Source organism: Mus musculus, chromosome 7, assembly GCF_000001635.26.
Source record: "Mus musculus strain C57BL/6J chromosome 7, GRCm38.p6 C57BL/6J".
NCBI classification, from domain to species: domain Eukaryota; kingdom Metazoa; phylum Chordata; class Mammalia; order Rodentia; family Muridae; genus Mus; species Mus musculus.
In genome coordinates this window covers 16,721,132-16,737,099 of record NC_000073.6, presented here as the reverse complement: position 1 = coordinate 16,737,099, position 15,968 = coordinate 16,721,132, and the positions used below count along the sequence as shown (strand labels likewise).

At 48.3% G+C, this 15,968-nt stretch overlaps 1 protein-coding gene across 1 annotated transcript; it reads right to left on the bottom strand.

Moving 5' to 3' along the window:
* Nucleotides 1–10,989: 10,989 nt before the first annotated feature.
* Nucleotides 10,990–15,171, bottom strand: Ceacam9 (carcinoembryonic antigen-related cell adhesion molecule 9). The gene is made up of 3 exons (NM_011927.4): nucleotides 15,070–15,171; nucleotides 13,116–13,475; nucleotides 10,990–11,901 (listed from the first exon to the last, which is right to left on the bottom strand). Exons 1-3 carry the CDS (start codon nucleotides 15,128–15,130, stop codon nucleotides 11,618–11,620), a joined length of 705 nt encoding a protein of 234 aa, NP_036057.1. The 5' UTR covers nucleotides 15,131–15,171; the 3' UTR covers nucleotides 10,990–11,617.
* Between the last annotated feature and the right edge of the window lie 797 nt (nucleotides 15,172–15,968).

Sequence of the window (15,968 nt, the reverse complement as noted above, 5' to 3'; positions counted from 1 at the left end):
CTGGACTTAAGGTATGCACCACTGATGCCCAGCAGAAATAGTGTTAAACAAGTCATTACGCTGTGGACCTAAAAATGTAACTAACTGCCTTTCTATGCTTACGCAGTGCTCTATTTAGTTGAGCTTAGGGATGTAGGTTTTCTCATAAATATAACTACATATGTACATAAAATAAAATAAAGATAGGAATTGGGCTAGACACAGTGTCTGTAAATCCATGGAAGTGTACTGGTATGGATTAAGGCTATCCTGTACTATATAGGGACTCTCTGGCTAGCCTCGACTACAGAGTCAGACTTTGTCTCAAAATTCTAAAACCTGAACGAGGCAAATAGGTCAGTGGATAAAGACAACTGCTGCCAAGCCTGACGATGACCTGTGTTCAATCACTAGAACCTGTATGGAGGAAGGAGAGAACTGACTCTCTCCAGTTGCCCTCTCCAGTTGTCCTCTGACGTACACACAAACTCTCTCTCTCTCACGCATACACACACACACACACACACACACACACACACACGCAAACACACACACACATAAACACCACTAACATACATATACAAACACACACAGAAACATAGAGGATAAATTTGAAAGATGTAAAGAGAAAAGTAAGGAGAGAAAGTCCTTGTGTTGTCCTCTGATTTACACACACACACACTCTCTCTCTCTCTCTCTCTCTCTCACATACATACACACATGCACACACTCACACACATGCACACACACATGCACACACACAAACACATACACAACACTAACGTACATTCACAAACACACACAGAAACATAGAGGATAAATTTGAAAGATGTAAAGAGAAAAGTAAGGAGAGAAAGTCCTTGTGTCACACTCACACACACACACACACTCTCTCTCACACACACACACATGCACACACACACTCACACACACACATGCACACACACACACACTCTCTCACACACACATGCACACAAACACATGCACACACACAAACACATATACAACACTAACACACACTAACACACACACAGCACTAACATACACACAGAAGCACAGAGGATAAATTTAAAAGATGTAAAGAGAAAAGCAAGGGGAGAATGTCCTTGTGCGTGTGGGGCTCTTCCTGGAATAAGCCCCAGCACCAATGAGCATGGAAGAGAGCCCTGGTGGACCTAAGCAGGTGAGCTGCAGGAAGGTTTCCCTCCCAGGTCTGGTTGGTATTCTCATTTTATACCCTAAAGCCACAAGGTGGGGCAGTGGAGGGAGAGTTTTAGGGAAGCCTGTGTGGCTTCAGTGGCAGGGCAACCACCCAGGTTGTTTGAGCTGTGTCTCCAGGTTATTCTGTCCCAGGTGGTGAGTGATGTCACACTTACTAATTAAGCAGTACAGACAGCACTTTAAGTGAACCACTGAACAAGCGGATAAACCTAGTAATTGGTCCTGTCTCCTCCCTTTCTCTTCGTCTACATCACTTACGAATATGTCCTGCAGAAAGCGGTTGGTACTCTGGCCTGCCAGCTGCTCTTCTATTGCTTTCCTTCTAGTTTTGATGAAGCTGGACGGGGAGTTTAAGATGCGTGGTCCAGTGGGGCTGGAGAGATGGCTCAGTGGTTAAGAGCACTGACTGCTCTTCCAGAGGTCCTGAGTTCAACTCCCAGCAACCACACGGTGGCTCACAACCATCTGTAATGGAATCCTATGCCCTCTTCTGCTGCGTCTGAAGACAGCTGCAGTATACTCATTAAATAAGTAAATAAATAAAATAAATAAGTAAATATGTTCCTAATAGAAGAGCCAGCACCCTCATCATAAGCAGCCCCATAGCAGAGGCAGCCAGGCTCCCGCCCCCACCATGTTGTCCGTATTTACTCCATGGCTCTCCTGTACTTTTTGCCTCACTTTCCCAGTAACACACCTTTGGCGATTCCTCATACGATTCCTGAGTAATTAGCATAAAACAGCATTCTTTATTTTAAATCGTGGACATGCCTAATCCTCCACGCTTTTGGAGGAACGTTGCAGCCAGTGCATCTGTCTGGTTCTGGAGAGTGACTGTGCTTCCCTGAACAACGGTTCATCTTTATCTGAGTGGGGATCTGGCTGTGCTGAGCGTACTTGTTAGATGCCTATTGCAGAGGCACCTCATGGACCCAGGCAGGGCCATGCCTAGCAGGACTGGTATAAGTACAGGAGTTCTCTTACTTTTTAAATCTAAGGGATGTAAGTATGGCTGGACATCACTTCCTGGGAGCATATCAAAGTCGAGCACTGGTCAGCCTCTGTCTCCTGGGTAGCAGGTGTAAACACCGTAGGAACAGGTTAAGTATGTACCATTAGGAGCTACTGCTCTTTTAATTAGTCTAGTACAGCCCCTTTCATTTCCCACACATTGGCCTACTTCTGTGACCTGAGCAGGTAGCCCAGTTAAACATACCCCTTTTGTGTTATTAGTCAGGCTTTGGTTGATCATTCCTACTGCAGTGTAGGTAACCTGCCTTCACACAAGCACATCCAACAGTCCTGACTGGCTTAGCCAGGGTTTACTGCTGTGCACAGACACCATGACCAAGGCAAGTCTTATAAAAAACAACATTTAATTGGGGCTGGCTTACAGGTTCAGAGGTTCAGTCCATTATCATCAAGGTGGGAGCATGGCAGCATCCAGGCTAAGAGTTCTACGTCTTCATCCGAAGGCTGCTAGTGGAAGACTGACCTCCAGGCAACTGGGGTGAGAGTATTAAGCCTACACCCACAGTGACACACCTATTCCAACCAGGTCACACCTATTCCACCAAGGCCACACCTCCAGATGGTGCCACTCCCTGGTCAAGCATATACAAACCATCACACTGACCTAGAGATAGATCTGTTAGATTAAGAAATTCATAGCTGGCATTTAATAAAGCCAGCATTTTGAGATACGGCTTTCCCACATGGAGGGCTTTTCTATGTTCAGTTCCTGTATTATTCCTCCCAGGTTGCCCCACAAAGGCCCATTAGGGTCTTAATTCCTTGTGCCTCTCTGGTAGCTCCTTTTATGGTGAAGTTTCCACATGGCCAGTATTTAAGGTAACACCAATAGTTTTTTTTTTTTTTTTACTTCTGGCCCCATGTCCTGAGGCTGTCCTGACTGGGGACATCTCCAAAAGGAATCAGTCTGTCTTACCAGTGTGGCTGGTTCCACAGTCACATGATGAGGTCTGAGGTATGATCTGTGGCTGGCCTATGCCCAAGGAAGGGGGCAGTTAGCTCCAGGATGGGCGTCCAGGGATTAGAACTCCCCTGGGATGAGGTTGAGGAACTGGTTCAGACCTGTATCCGCAGGATCAGGAAGGACAGCAGAGAGAATTGGAGAAGCTGAGCTGTTGTCTCTATTCTGAGGTCATTTCCAGGTGGTCAGCGTCAGAAGCTGCTCTGGGCCAGCTTTCACGGTCCACTTCTGGCTCAGGTCCGAAGCAGCCTTGTCCATAGCTCGATTGTAGAGAGAATAACTGTGTCTGAATGGATGTGGCACCTGTCAATAAAAATCTGATGGCTTCTGACTTAGAAAGGAAATAGGAGGTGGGACATCTGGGAAGCAGAAAGGATTCTGGGATAGTGCCAAGTAAGGGAGATTCACCTGGGAAGATGTGACAAGACAGACACCTCATGGTATCTGAGCAGAGGTGACTGGCCACGTGGCAGAATGTAGATTAGAATAAATGGGTTATTTTATGAGGTAGTTAGAGCAGAGCCTAGCTATATGGCCAAGGTATTTGTAAATATACTTTGAATCTGAGTCTTATTTCCTGAGCACAGGACTGGGAGGAAGAACCAGGCCAAACTTCTACACTTGGTACCGTCAAATTTTTGTTCAGTGTCAGCTAAGTCTTTTTTTTTTTTTTTAAGATTTATTTATTTATTATATGTAAGTACACTGTAGTTGTCTTCAGATACACCAGAAGAGGGCATCAGATCTCATTACGGGTGGTTGTGAGCCACCATGTGGTTGCTGGGATTTGAACTTCGGACCTTCGGAAGAGCAGTCGGGTGCTCTTACCCACTGAGCCATCTCACCAGCCCCAGCTAAGTCTTTTAAGAACTACTGGAAGTTGGATGGTGGCGCACGCCTTTAATCCCATCACTCAGAACGCAGAGGCAGGCAGATCTCTGAGTTTGAGGCCAGCCTGGTCTACAGAGTTCCAGGGCATCTGGGCCTAAACAGAGAAGCCCCGTCTCAGCAAAACAAAAACAGAGAACCACTTAGGGCAGGTGTGTCCAGTAGAGGTCCCCTGAGTCCTTTGGAAGCAGTGGATGTGAGTGTCCAAACATGACTTCAAAAGTAAAGTAACTGCATTTATACAGCGTACCCTAAACAGTACAGGTGGTAGAATTTCTGGCCAGGGAAGTCTGTTTCGGGGTAGTGTTTGTCCAGTGCCATTTTAACAGTCTTATTCATGTTCACAACCACACTTAAAGATTGATGGGTGGTAGTGTGTGCACAAGTTCCAGGCTAATTCTTCATGCAGTAGGAAAGGCCCAGCCTGAAAAAGTGCACACCATAAGCCTCAAGTCTTGTTACCTCCTGCTGGGGTCAATGTCAGTAAAGACCACTTCTGGTGTTTAAATGGGTAGGAGTCCAGCTTGTGTGTTAGCATGAGGCTTTGAGTGATTGCTTGGGATCATTCTGAGCACACTGAGAATAGTCTTTGGGAGCTTGCTGGGCCAGCGTTGGCAGCCTTGAGACCACCACATATATATGCAACAATTCTTTTGTTGTTGCTGCTGTTTGCTTTTAAGACACCCCTGGCTGTTCTGAACTATAACTCTCTCTGAGTTGGCCTTCCAAGTGCTGGTGTGACAGGGCCCCAGACCTTAGCACACTGACTCCGTGGTGGAAGTACCAATCAGGTTGTAAAACTCAGCACAGACAGCACCACCTGCCAAAACGAAAACAAAGACCTAATCCATCAAAGTCCATAGTTCTGGGAAAGTCTCTAACTGTACTAACCTTGCCTTTTTAGCTTCTGTTGTTTTGCTTCTGGCTAACTGTTCTTGTTAACTGGAGGATGGCGACCTAGAACAGTTTTTATGCTTAAACGCTCACCCGGAGAACGGTTCAGTGGCTGACTGACTAGTAAACACTTCCTATTGGCTTATAGCCATGTCTGAGCAGTCTTTCCTGGTGAGTACCCCACAACACCAGGGTCAAAGGCATGTGCCACAACAACTGGCTTCTTTCAGTGGTTCTTGGAGGGCAGTGCCCCCCGCACCCCGGAAAGCTTTGTGAGAGTTTGCCAAGTGTGATGGTTTGTATATGCTTGGCCCAGGGAGTGGCACTATTTGGTGTAGCCTTGTGGGCGTAGGTGTGTCACTGTGGGAGTGGGCTGGAAGTGGTCATCTCTGGGATTATTATTTTCCTATCTGTGGTAGTCAGCCAGTCCTCCTGATTTTTAGTAGCCCCTTTATCACTTTTTTAAAGATTTATTTATTTATTTATTTATATGTAAGTACACTGTAGCTGTCTTCAGACACTCCAGAAGAGTGGCATCAGATTTTGTTATGGATGGTTGTGAGCCACCATGTGGTTGCTGGGATTTGAACTCGGGACCTTCGGAAGAGCAGTCGGCACTCTTAACCACTGAGCCATCTCGCCAGCCCTATCAGTTCTTTTTCATTTAAACTTGTGAATTATTTATTTATTGTATGTGTGGGTACGTGAACATGCCACAGTGTCCATGAGTAGGCCAGAAGAAAACCTTCCTCCAGCCTGTTATATGAAATAAATGCAGCGGTGGCAAGGGTCAGGGGGTACCTGGTAAGCCATGCCAAGGCACCCCTGAGAAATCACACCATGAGGCAGACCTGGTGTCAGGGATGGCTATTGTAGGGAAGGGAGGGGAGTGAGGACCTGGAGAAGGGGTAGAGGTAGAGAAGGGGGACAAAGGAGGGCAGAAAGAAAGACAGAGAGGCCAGCTGGGAATGTATGGGGACAGAGAGAGAGAATGGCGGGGGGGGGGGAGAGTAGAGAGAGGGAGAGAGAGAAGAGAAGAGGGACTGGGGTAGTGAGTAGTCCTCTAATACACTGCCAAGTCACCTGCACCTGGTGGTAGCAGCGGCGCAGGTAGTAATGGCGGCAGGTGATGACGTAACTGTTGCTAGGTCCCTGGGAGGAGTCTAGCAGAATTATCTGTAAGCCAACACAGTTGGTCTAGGGAATCAAACTCAGGTCATCAGGCCTGACAATGTGGACTTTACTCACTGAACCATCTCCCTGGCCCATGTCAGTTGTGTTTGTCATTCTTTTGTTTCTGGCCTATTGTGAGGGGAGTTCTGGACGGTAATGGGATAGGACTTTGTTTTTTTTGTTTTTTTTTTTTGTTTTGCTTTTGTTTTTGAGACAGGGTTTCTCTGTATAGCCCTGGATGTTCTGGAACTCACTTTGTAGACCAGGCAGGCCTCGAACTCAGAAATCTGCCTACCTCTGCCTCCCGAGTGCTGGGATTTAAGGCGTGCACCACCACCGCCCAGCTGGGATAGGACTTTGGAGCTGTGTCTTGGACTACCTTGGCTCTTGGTGTGAGTCTGTCAGTGTATCATTTCCATAGCTAGGGGGGCCCACACAGCTCCTAGGAACTGGAGGGTTTGGACTCTGGGTTTAGCTTCTTTGTTCCCTGAGGTAAGCAGCCCCCTTTCTTGATATATTGTTGTTTAGAGTCTCTTATTGTGAGGGGCTATTGTCCTGTCATAGGTTTCAGCTCTGACCAGTAAAAGATTCCACATCTGAACTGGGGAGCTGAACTTTGTTGGGTGTTAGGAGACAATCTCTACTACAACTTCTACACAATCATGGAGGGGCTCTTCCTCCTCTTCTGGCAAGTATGTGGCTGAATAACATAGCTGCCACTTTGGATGAAGGAAAGGCCCGATATTCCCTTAGAGAACACACTGGAATGGGCTTGTATCTGGAATGCATCCCGCAGAGGTTGGCAGGGCTGGGCTGTGGCTGAGGCTGGTGAGCGTTGCGTAGCTCACTACTTTCAGAAGATGGGATGAGATGGTCTTGCAGCCATCTTGGTTCCCTGTGATGCTGACAGTTGGAACAGTAGGGAGGCAGCATCATGTGAAAAGTTCCATCCCCTGGGGATGCCAGTGTGGGTGCTTCCTTGGTGTCTTCAGGCTTAGCAATCTTTGCACAACTGTGTGGGTTTGTATTAGGACTGTGCAGACCTTGTGACAAGAGTTCTGTAACCAGGAGCTGGGGGAGGTTATATGTTCCACTCCTTGTAGTGCATAGAGTGGGGTAGAAGGTGCCTGCTTTGCCAGCCTCCTCACCATGATTTAACCATGCTCGGTCACTGTAGTCTCCCCTCCCCCAGTCTGAAACCTGATTGTTCAGGGGTGGAGCTTCCTGCTCAATCATTCTGCCACTCCCACTGCTGGAGCCTGTCGCTTTCCTGTTCCGAAGCCATCACGTGGTCACCCTGCTACTGGACTCCGAGATTATTTGGTGGGAATCGGGCCCCCTTCCCCTGCTTCATAACTGCGTGTGGAACAGTAAAATTGAGCTTTGATCAGAATGCCTGTCTTAGCTGCATCATTTTCTCTCGTCGCCTAGCCCTTCTTCTCTTCCAGGTTTCCAAAATGCCTGTCCAGGCTAGAACCCAGGCTGTGATCTGCTGGCCAGACACAACAGGTCACCTCTGCTGGTCACCTCCTATTAATGGAATCAGATTCTGTAGCTGCAGGTGTATGGAGAAGGCAAGTGTGCTCACATTCATCCACCATTCATTCATTCATTCATTCATTCGTTCATTCAGAAGTTATAGACTCCCGTTTTAAATTCCCAGTCTGTCTATTTCTCCAGAGATCAGTACCAGTACCTCCTTGGTCCTCATAGGGGCTTTGGATGCAGTCCTCTGGGGTGAAGAGCCAGGCTGCACTGGCTCTTCCTGCCTGTCTCCCCTGGGAGGGGGCGAGTCCTTACCCGATCTGGACTCAGAGACTCTGATCCTGGGTGTCATAGGCATTTTGGCCGCTAGAAAGGGGTCCTGGAATCCCATCGGATATGTGGGTATGCGTTCCTCCTGGCTCCAGAGACCTTTGGTTGTCTGAGAGGCCCTGGAGAGGCAGTCATTCTTGATCAACTGGGGTCATGGTGAAGGACATCCTGTTAGGGCCTCCAGAAATGTTGTGGGAATCTTTCTGGAAAAAGCCACTCCAACACCAACAAGAGTGGATGAGAAGTGGTGTCACTGGTGGACCAAAGCCAGGATGGCTCCTGAAAGGTTTCCACCCCCAGACCATGTTTGTATTCTCATGTTATACTCCAAAGCCACAAGGTGGCGCGAGTGAGGTTTTTACAGAAGCCCCTTGGGAAGTCAGCGGTTGTTAAGGGCACGGATCCTTTGTTTAGACATTCTTTCCAGGTAGCAAGTGAAGTCATGCTTGGTAAACAGACAGTACGGGCAATGACTGTATCAGTCAACGGATCCTTCCTGCCTTATCATACTTCACCTTCACATTTGTGTTTGTCGCTGCATCATTCCCACTGCCTAGAAACTGGAACAAGCCTGGTGTCCCTTAGGGGATGACTGACTATGAAAATGTGATATAAATAGACTGTGAAGAGAGAGGAAAGCCAAATTTAGAGAGACAAACACTGAGTGTTTCCTCTCCTATGCAGAACCTAAATTTAATTTAATTTTTTAAAATTTTTTTTAAAATTTAATTTTTTTATTTTTTAAATTTTGTTTTGAAACATCTTAAAATGTGATTGATTAATTGATTGATTGTGTGTGTGTGTGAGAGAGAGAGAGAGAGAGAGAGAGACTGATTTTTGGCATGGGATCTTGCCATGTTGATACTCACTATGTGACCAGACTAGCCTCTAACTTGCATTGATCCTCCTGCTTCAGCCTCCCAAATGTCAGAATTACAGCCATTCACTGAAACTCCTGGTTTAACATTTTGTTTATAGATACACACGTGCGCGCACACACACACACACACACACATAATCTCCCTGACAAAATAGGTATGGTGGTGAGTGCTTTTAATCCTTGCATGTGGAAAGATTGGGAGTTCAAAGTCATCCTTTGCTACTTATGAAGTTTGAGCTACATGAGACCTCAGATCAAGAACCCAAAAGGAGCCTGGTGGTGGTACATACCTTTAATCCCAGGATTTGGAAGGCAGAAGCAGGCACATCTCTCTGGGTTCAAAGCCAGCTTGTTCTACATAGTGAATTCCAGGATAGCCAAACCAGGCTGGCCTTGAAATCCGCCTGCCTCTGCCTCCCGAGTGCTGGGATTAAAGGCATGTGCCACCACGCCTGGCTGAGAAACCCTGTTTTACAAAACAAACAAACAGGGCTGGTGAGATGGCTCAGTGTGTAAGAACACTGACTGCTCTTCCAAAGGTCCTGAGTTCAAATCCCAGCAACCACATGGTGGCTCACAACCATCCGTAATGAGATCTGATGCTCTCTTCTGGGATGTCTGAAGACAGCTACAGTGTACTTACATATAATAAATAAAATCTTAACAAACAAACAAGAAGAAAGAAGATGACTCAGGGGTTAAAAAAGTCACACTACCTTTGAAAAGGACCCAAGTTCCATGTCCAGTCAGTCTTTGAGGTGGGTGGGGTGGGATCCAACACCTTTAGTCTTTGACATTCACATGCATATATCACATCTGATAAAGACGCTACTCTGTGCTTCCCACATAAGCTGGGCAGTGTCTGTGGTCTCCTGAACTCTGATTGATGCTTCGACAGCTAACATGGCCTTCCCGCTAAGTGTCCAAGTTGATGCATGCCCAGCATCACCACGCACGGACAAACACATGTCCTGAGTTTTCCGGACAGATCGTCCATGGAGCCTGTAAGATTAACCTGACAGGACCTGGTCAGCTAAGGGACACACTGTTGGTAGACTTTGTCTTAACTTTGGATAAGTGTTCTGAGAGAAGCTGGGTGTGGAGAGGATGGGTTCATCTTACAGTGTCCACACTCAAAAGTGGTTGATATGCTTGCATAGCAGAACATCCCCAAGCTCCATTGTACCCTTCTCCCTTGGATGGGGCACAGACCCCACTACAGTTAGTGCTTGCCAGCCTTGTTACACGGTGAGGATGCATGGGGAGATATTGGGTGTACAACCCGGCACACTGGAACCTCCTCTTCAGCAGGGCTGGTGAGTTACTCTTCATGCCTCATGTGGCAGGGAGATGGGTCCTCACCCTCTCAAGCAACAGAGGGGAAGTAGCAATCACTTTCCACTCATTGTGTCCCAAGCTGACATAGTATGGTGCTGTTGACAGGGACAGCTTTACTCAGGCCACCACCTCTTCAGTCCTCTTCCTCTTAGCAAAGCTAAAGGCTGAAAGGACACATCTCATGTCCTTTGGTATCTGTGCGGCTCTATCCTTGTGAGTCCCAGGGAGTTGCAGATAAATTTAAGACTAAAAATCAAATAGGCCGGGACTAGAGAGAAGTCTCAACAGTTAAGCAGATGTCTGGCTGCACTTCCAGAGTACCGGGGTTTAACTTTCAGCACCCTCATCTCAAGGCAGCTGACACCTGTCTGTAACTCCAGCTCCAGAGCTTCTGACACCTTCACACACACACACACAGACACACACAGACACACACACACACACACGCACACACACACAGACACACACACACAGACACACACACACACACAGACACACACACACACAGAGACACACACACACACATGCATGCACACACACACAGACACACACACACAGAGACACACTCACCCCCACCCCACCCCCACACAGACACACAGACAGACACACAGACATACCCACACACACATGCACACCCACACACACCCACACACAGGCACACACACACAGACACCCCCCCACAGACACAGACACACACACACACACACACACACACACAGGCGAAGCACCAATGAACATAAAATAAAAATAAAATTATATAAAAAAAAATCAAATAGACTGTCATCTAGTGGTTGACAGTAGGCAAGAATGTCCTTTAATGTCCTTTAATTTAACCAGGTGGCTTGAGAGAACAGAATCATGATTCGTATGATGCTAACAACAACAACAAAAAAGACAAATGCCATGTACACAGAGGCAGAAGCAGGCTGACAGCTATCAGGGCTGTAGGAAATGGAATACGCTTAGAAATGGTCTGGAGAGGTGTCTGGGCGGCAACGGTGTGAGGCATGACTGGGGCACGTGAGAGGAGAATGTGTCTGTCTCTATGCTAACACTGCACTGTTTTCAACAGGGGACTCAAAACATCCAGAAATTTGGGGACTCCTGGAATCAGCTCTCCATGGATCTGGAGGACTGGCCATATTCAACTCAGAACCTAAGCCCTTAGTTATAATCCCTTTGTAGTTTTGCTTACTGTGTTGATTGGTTTTGAGACTCGGTCTCTCTTTGTAACCCTGGCTGGTTCAAACTCATGATCCTGCTGACTGGAGTTTTACCCTGGGATGGCAGGGCTCCGTCACCACGCTGGCTGCCTGGGATGGCAGGGCTCCGTCACCACGCTGGCTGCCTTGGTTCTTCCCTAGAACTTTTCTTCATTTTTAGCATCATTAACAAAGAATTCCCTGCCCCCGTGACGCACGAAGAGAGAGGCCAGGTCACTCACTAGTCACAGACATTTGGAGCGGGAGACTCATCTTAGAGCTGTAGCCGTTGGAGACCTCGCACTGGTACTCCCCAGCATCCTCCCTCTTGGCTGGGTCTATGGTAAGTCTGCTGTTTTTCTGGGACAGAGTCATCCTGTCATTGAAATACAGGCCCTGGTGATTGAAGAGCCAGCGGATGGAGAGTCCAGGGTCTTCTGAGACACATGTGAGGGTCACAGAACCAGCTTCTGTTACCGCGGTGCTGTCTGCTTGGAGGGTAGGCTGTGCCACGGGCTCTGTGAAGGAACAGAGGAGGGACCGAATGATGGTGGCTCACCCTCAGATCTCAACCAGCCCTCTCAGGTCCACAGACACCTAGAATGGCCTCCAGGGTGGAGAAGTTGGGATCAAGGCTGTAGACAGATATGTACTGCTTCAGATCTGCCACCCATGGTCTATGTGGCCCTAATTTAGCCACTGTGTTTCCTGTGTTTCTGTTTTTATATAATAGAGCACTTGGCTGGGCAGTGGTGGTACATGCCTTTAATCCCAGCACCAGAGGCAGAGGGGATGCAGAGAGACAGAGGCAGGTGGCTCTCTGTGAGTTCCAGGCCAGCCTGGTCTATAGAGTGAGTTTTGGGATAGCTAGGGCTACATAGAGAAACCCTGTCTTGAAAAACCAAACAGTAACAATTGTTATTAATATTATAAAATATATAAAATAATTGTTATGACGATGTGATAATAATAATTGATGTGATGATGACAATGATGATAACACATGATAAATGATCATTACCATGTCTATAAAGTGATCTTAAATGTAAACAAGGACTCTTTACAGATGGGAGCTGCTCAAAATGTCAGAGTCTATTACTCAGCCTATGAGGGAGAGTTGACTGGGCTGGACCCCTGAGGACAAGCAGTTGCCAGGAGGACCTGTATCCTCATGAGACCCTCAGAACAGTTGGCTCACAGCATGGACACCTGTCCATCTGGGCTCTGCATGCTGAGACTCAGGAGAAGGCTGTGCCCAAGTGACCTAGTCTGACAGTGGTCCTCCAGACAGTGCCCAGGCTGGTTCCACCTGCTATGAGACAAATAAGCAATAAAACCTTGATCCCTGTCATCTCTCACAGGACGTGAAGGTCCCCAGGGTTCCCTGGACTAGATGTTCGTGCAGAGATCTGGAGTCAGGACTTCTTTGTGGCCACCTTACTGTGAGGACCCCATGACTTCCTCAACCAGACGTTGCCGGAATCCCGAGGGTTCATGGTGAAGCCCCAACACTCAGACTGTGTTACAGAGTGCGCCCTCTTCTCTGGGGGGTGGAGCCAGGGAAAGAACTCTGACCTATTGTAGGTTTTCCTCCTCGGTGTATGTCCTGCACTAAATGCTCAAATGCCAGCGAGGAGACCAGGAGATGTGTATAGCCGATGCCTGATGGTCCTATAAATAAAAGGAGCACACTCCCCGCCCCCCAGCACCCAGAGGTCACGCAACCACTTACCCTGCACTTCCAGATGCACATGTGTTAATTCGCTTTCCATTTCCGTGTTAAATGTTAGTAAGGTATAGACTCCACTGTCAGCCTTGGTGACGTTTCTGATCAGCAGGGATCCACTGTAGAATACGGTTTTCCTATCACTGTGCTGAGGCATCTTCGAACTTTGGTTCGTGGGTGTTAAGTACCGTGCGACTTCGTAGCTCTTCGTCGAATCTCTCTGTTTGTACCAGTAAAACGCCTGGACGTTCAGTGGCATTTCATGCACAAACAGAACGGAGTTTCCGCCTTCGGCAACCATGGGTGGCACTAATTCAATAGTGAGCTCGGCAGCGGCGGGTGCATTCCAGCAGGTTAAGAGGAAGGCTAGGAGAGAAAATCCTATAAATATCGGGACCTTAGTGTTTGGTGAGATGATCCCCAAGTCCTGAGCAGGTAGGTGTGTTCGTCTCTTAGCCGAGGTGTGGGTTGAGGGTGTGCCTCACTTGCTCGGTGCAGGGGAACTGTGTCATCTATATTCCCCAGTCCCCTAGAGTTGGAGTGCCCTTTGTATGGCTCTCTCTCCTCCCTTGTCTGCGTGGCTCGTGGCTCCCCACTCACTCTGCAAGAATACACTGAGCTTGGGGATGCCTTCCTTGGCCTTCTCCAGAGACGCTGGGTCATCACTACCAAATGCCGTTGTTCTGTTCTCTGTGTTTGCAATCAACCCCTTGCTGTGTTTTCTAAAAGCTCTCATGCCCCGTCTTCCAGTCCATGAGGACAGGGCCTAGGGAAAGGGCTTTGGGAAGGCCATGTGCCTGAGAAAGGCTCAGACTTCTGTGGAAGAATGAATGAATGAATGAATGAATGAATGAATTGCAGGGCTGGGGGTGTCTAGGGGCTTACAGTGTGCATGTGTATGTGTGCGCGTGAGCATGTGTGTGTGTGTGTGTGTGTGTGTGTGTGTGTGTGTGTGTGTAGTTGTCAGCAGGTAGCTAACTCCCTATCTCCCAAGCTGCCCTTCCAGTAGATTCTGGGTTCCCTGAAGCTGTATGAAGAGAGGAACAGCCTGTCCCAGTTCCTAAGACACTGTCCTTCCTAGGTGTTCTGACTCCTGAGAGTGCCAGGCACCTAGGAACATGCAACCTCCATCTTCACAGGTTAAGGCACCCCCTGCTCACCCACTGAAGGCACTAAGGCACCCTTCCTCCGCAGCTTCCCCGCGGATTCCTCACTTCCCCACAGTGAGAATCAATCCTGCTTTCCTGCTTTCCCCTTCCCAACCACACACACCCATCCTCTCTCACACTGCATAAATCCTGCAGCCTCACAGAGAGCCTTGTCTGAGTCCTGGATTGCAGCTCACTTCTCTCTTCCCATCAAGAGAATCTCTCCAGGGCCACCTCCTCTTTTGTCCCAACATTTCCTCTGTGCCCTGCTGCCAGCTCTTCCTCCTCAGAGGGAGGAGACTGCCATGTCCTCTGTAGAGTCCCAGGCCCTTCTCCACCCTCTCTCCACCCCCATTGCCTGTCTTTTCTGTGTCAAAAGCCCCAGCACAGCCCTGTCCCCTGCACTCCCTCCCAAGCACACCTCACAGCTCAGCATCAAGGCCCTGACCCCCATTCCAGAGCCCTTGATGGGTACAAACACTGGAGCCTGGATCTGACCCAGGGCATTTGTGGTCCTCTGTGTGCTGTGCCCTGGGAAATCTCTGGTGGGGAGCAAACCCCCATTATGATGGCCACTCCTGTGAGGACTCCAAGAGTCAGGGCACAGCCATGTGTCCTGTTGGCACTGGTAACTTTAAATAAAGAGGGATCTGGCTTTTCCTCCCCTCTGAGCACTCCTTGCTCCCTGAGAGCATCCACCTGAGCAGCCTGGGTCCCTCCGTGTCCTCCCCTCTCAACCTGAAGCAGAGGGTCCTCCCAGAGTCCCTTCCTGTCAGAGCATCCTCCCCACACCACTCCAGGGCTGGCCTCACCTGTGAGCAGGAGCCCTTTGCAGAGAAACAGAGAAGGGGACTCCATGGTCTCTGCTCCCATGTGTGCTGTCCTGGTGTCTGCCCTGTGGATCCTTCCCTCTTATTTCTCCTGTCCTTACCCCAGGGGCATCTCCCAGAGTCTCATGGGCTGTGTGCAGGGAATCTGCCCAAGGCTATGATCTGTGATCTGCGTCAACTCTTCTTGCTGGAGGTCTGTCCCTTCTTCTTTTCCCTCCCCCACCCCAACTGTCTCTAAACCCATTCATTCTTTAAGGTTTTTTTTTTTTTTTTTTTTTTTGTAATAATGCATTCAGAAATTCTTATGTTATAAATAATGGTCGAAGACCTTCCAATATTAAGAAAAGTCATGAATGGATTTCATCTTCTTCTGCCTCCCTCCCAAACTCAATTTTAGTCCCAGCATTTTTACTTTATTGGGTCTCCATAGCCTGAATGGCTGCCATTTGCCCTATTTCTGAAGTTCTGCATTTCTCTCCCCCTTTTGCACCTGGGAACAACCACTCGATCAGGAAGTGAGTCCTGACCACCTGGGCCCCTCAGACAACTCTCCTCCTCCAAAACTGCTTACCCATTCCTCCCACTGCCTGTGACACGGGAGAGGGCAACTGTCCCAGCTCCCCAGCATTCTCTGCAAAATCATTGAGGTTTTATTTATTTTTAATTTTTACAGCTCATGCATCTCTCTGATTGACATCCAGATCTCAAGCTCTACCCAGTCCCTAGGGCTCTGGTTCATGTGACTTCTAGTTGTGCAGGTCTCCAGGGTCACACTGGGGAATCTTGGTGGAGGCTCAAGCTGGCAGCCCCTGCTTCTTCTTAGGTGATAATTGGTCAGCTGTTCGTTCATTTGTCCTGGTGCAGGTGACAGGGGAGGTGTA

Bases quoted from the DNA above. Each gene is read 5' to 3' on its own strand.
- Ceacam9 (NM_011927.4), bottom strand. From the start codon at position 15,130: ATGGGAGCAGAGACCATGGAGTCCCCTTCTCTGTTTCTCTGCAAAGGG. The intron at 13,476-15,069 runs GTGAGGCCAGCC...TTTCTCTCCTAG, and splicing joins CAAAGGGCTCCTGCTCACAG to CCTTCCTCTTAACCTGCTGG. The intron at 11,902-13,115 runs GTAAGTGGTTGC...GTTCCTTCACAG, and splicing joins TGTGCATCTGGAAGTGCAGG to AGCCCGTGGCACAGCCTACC.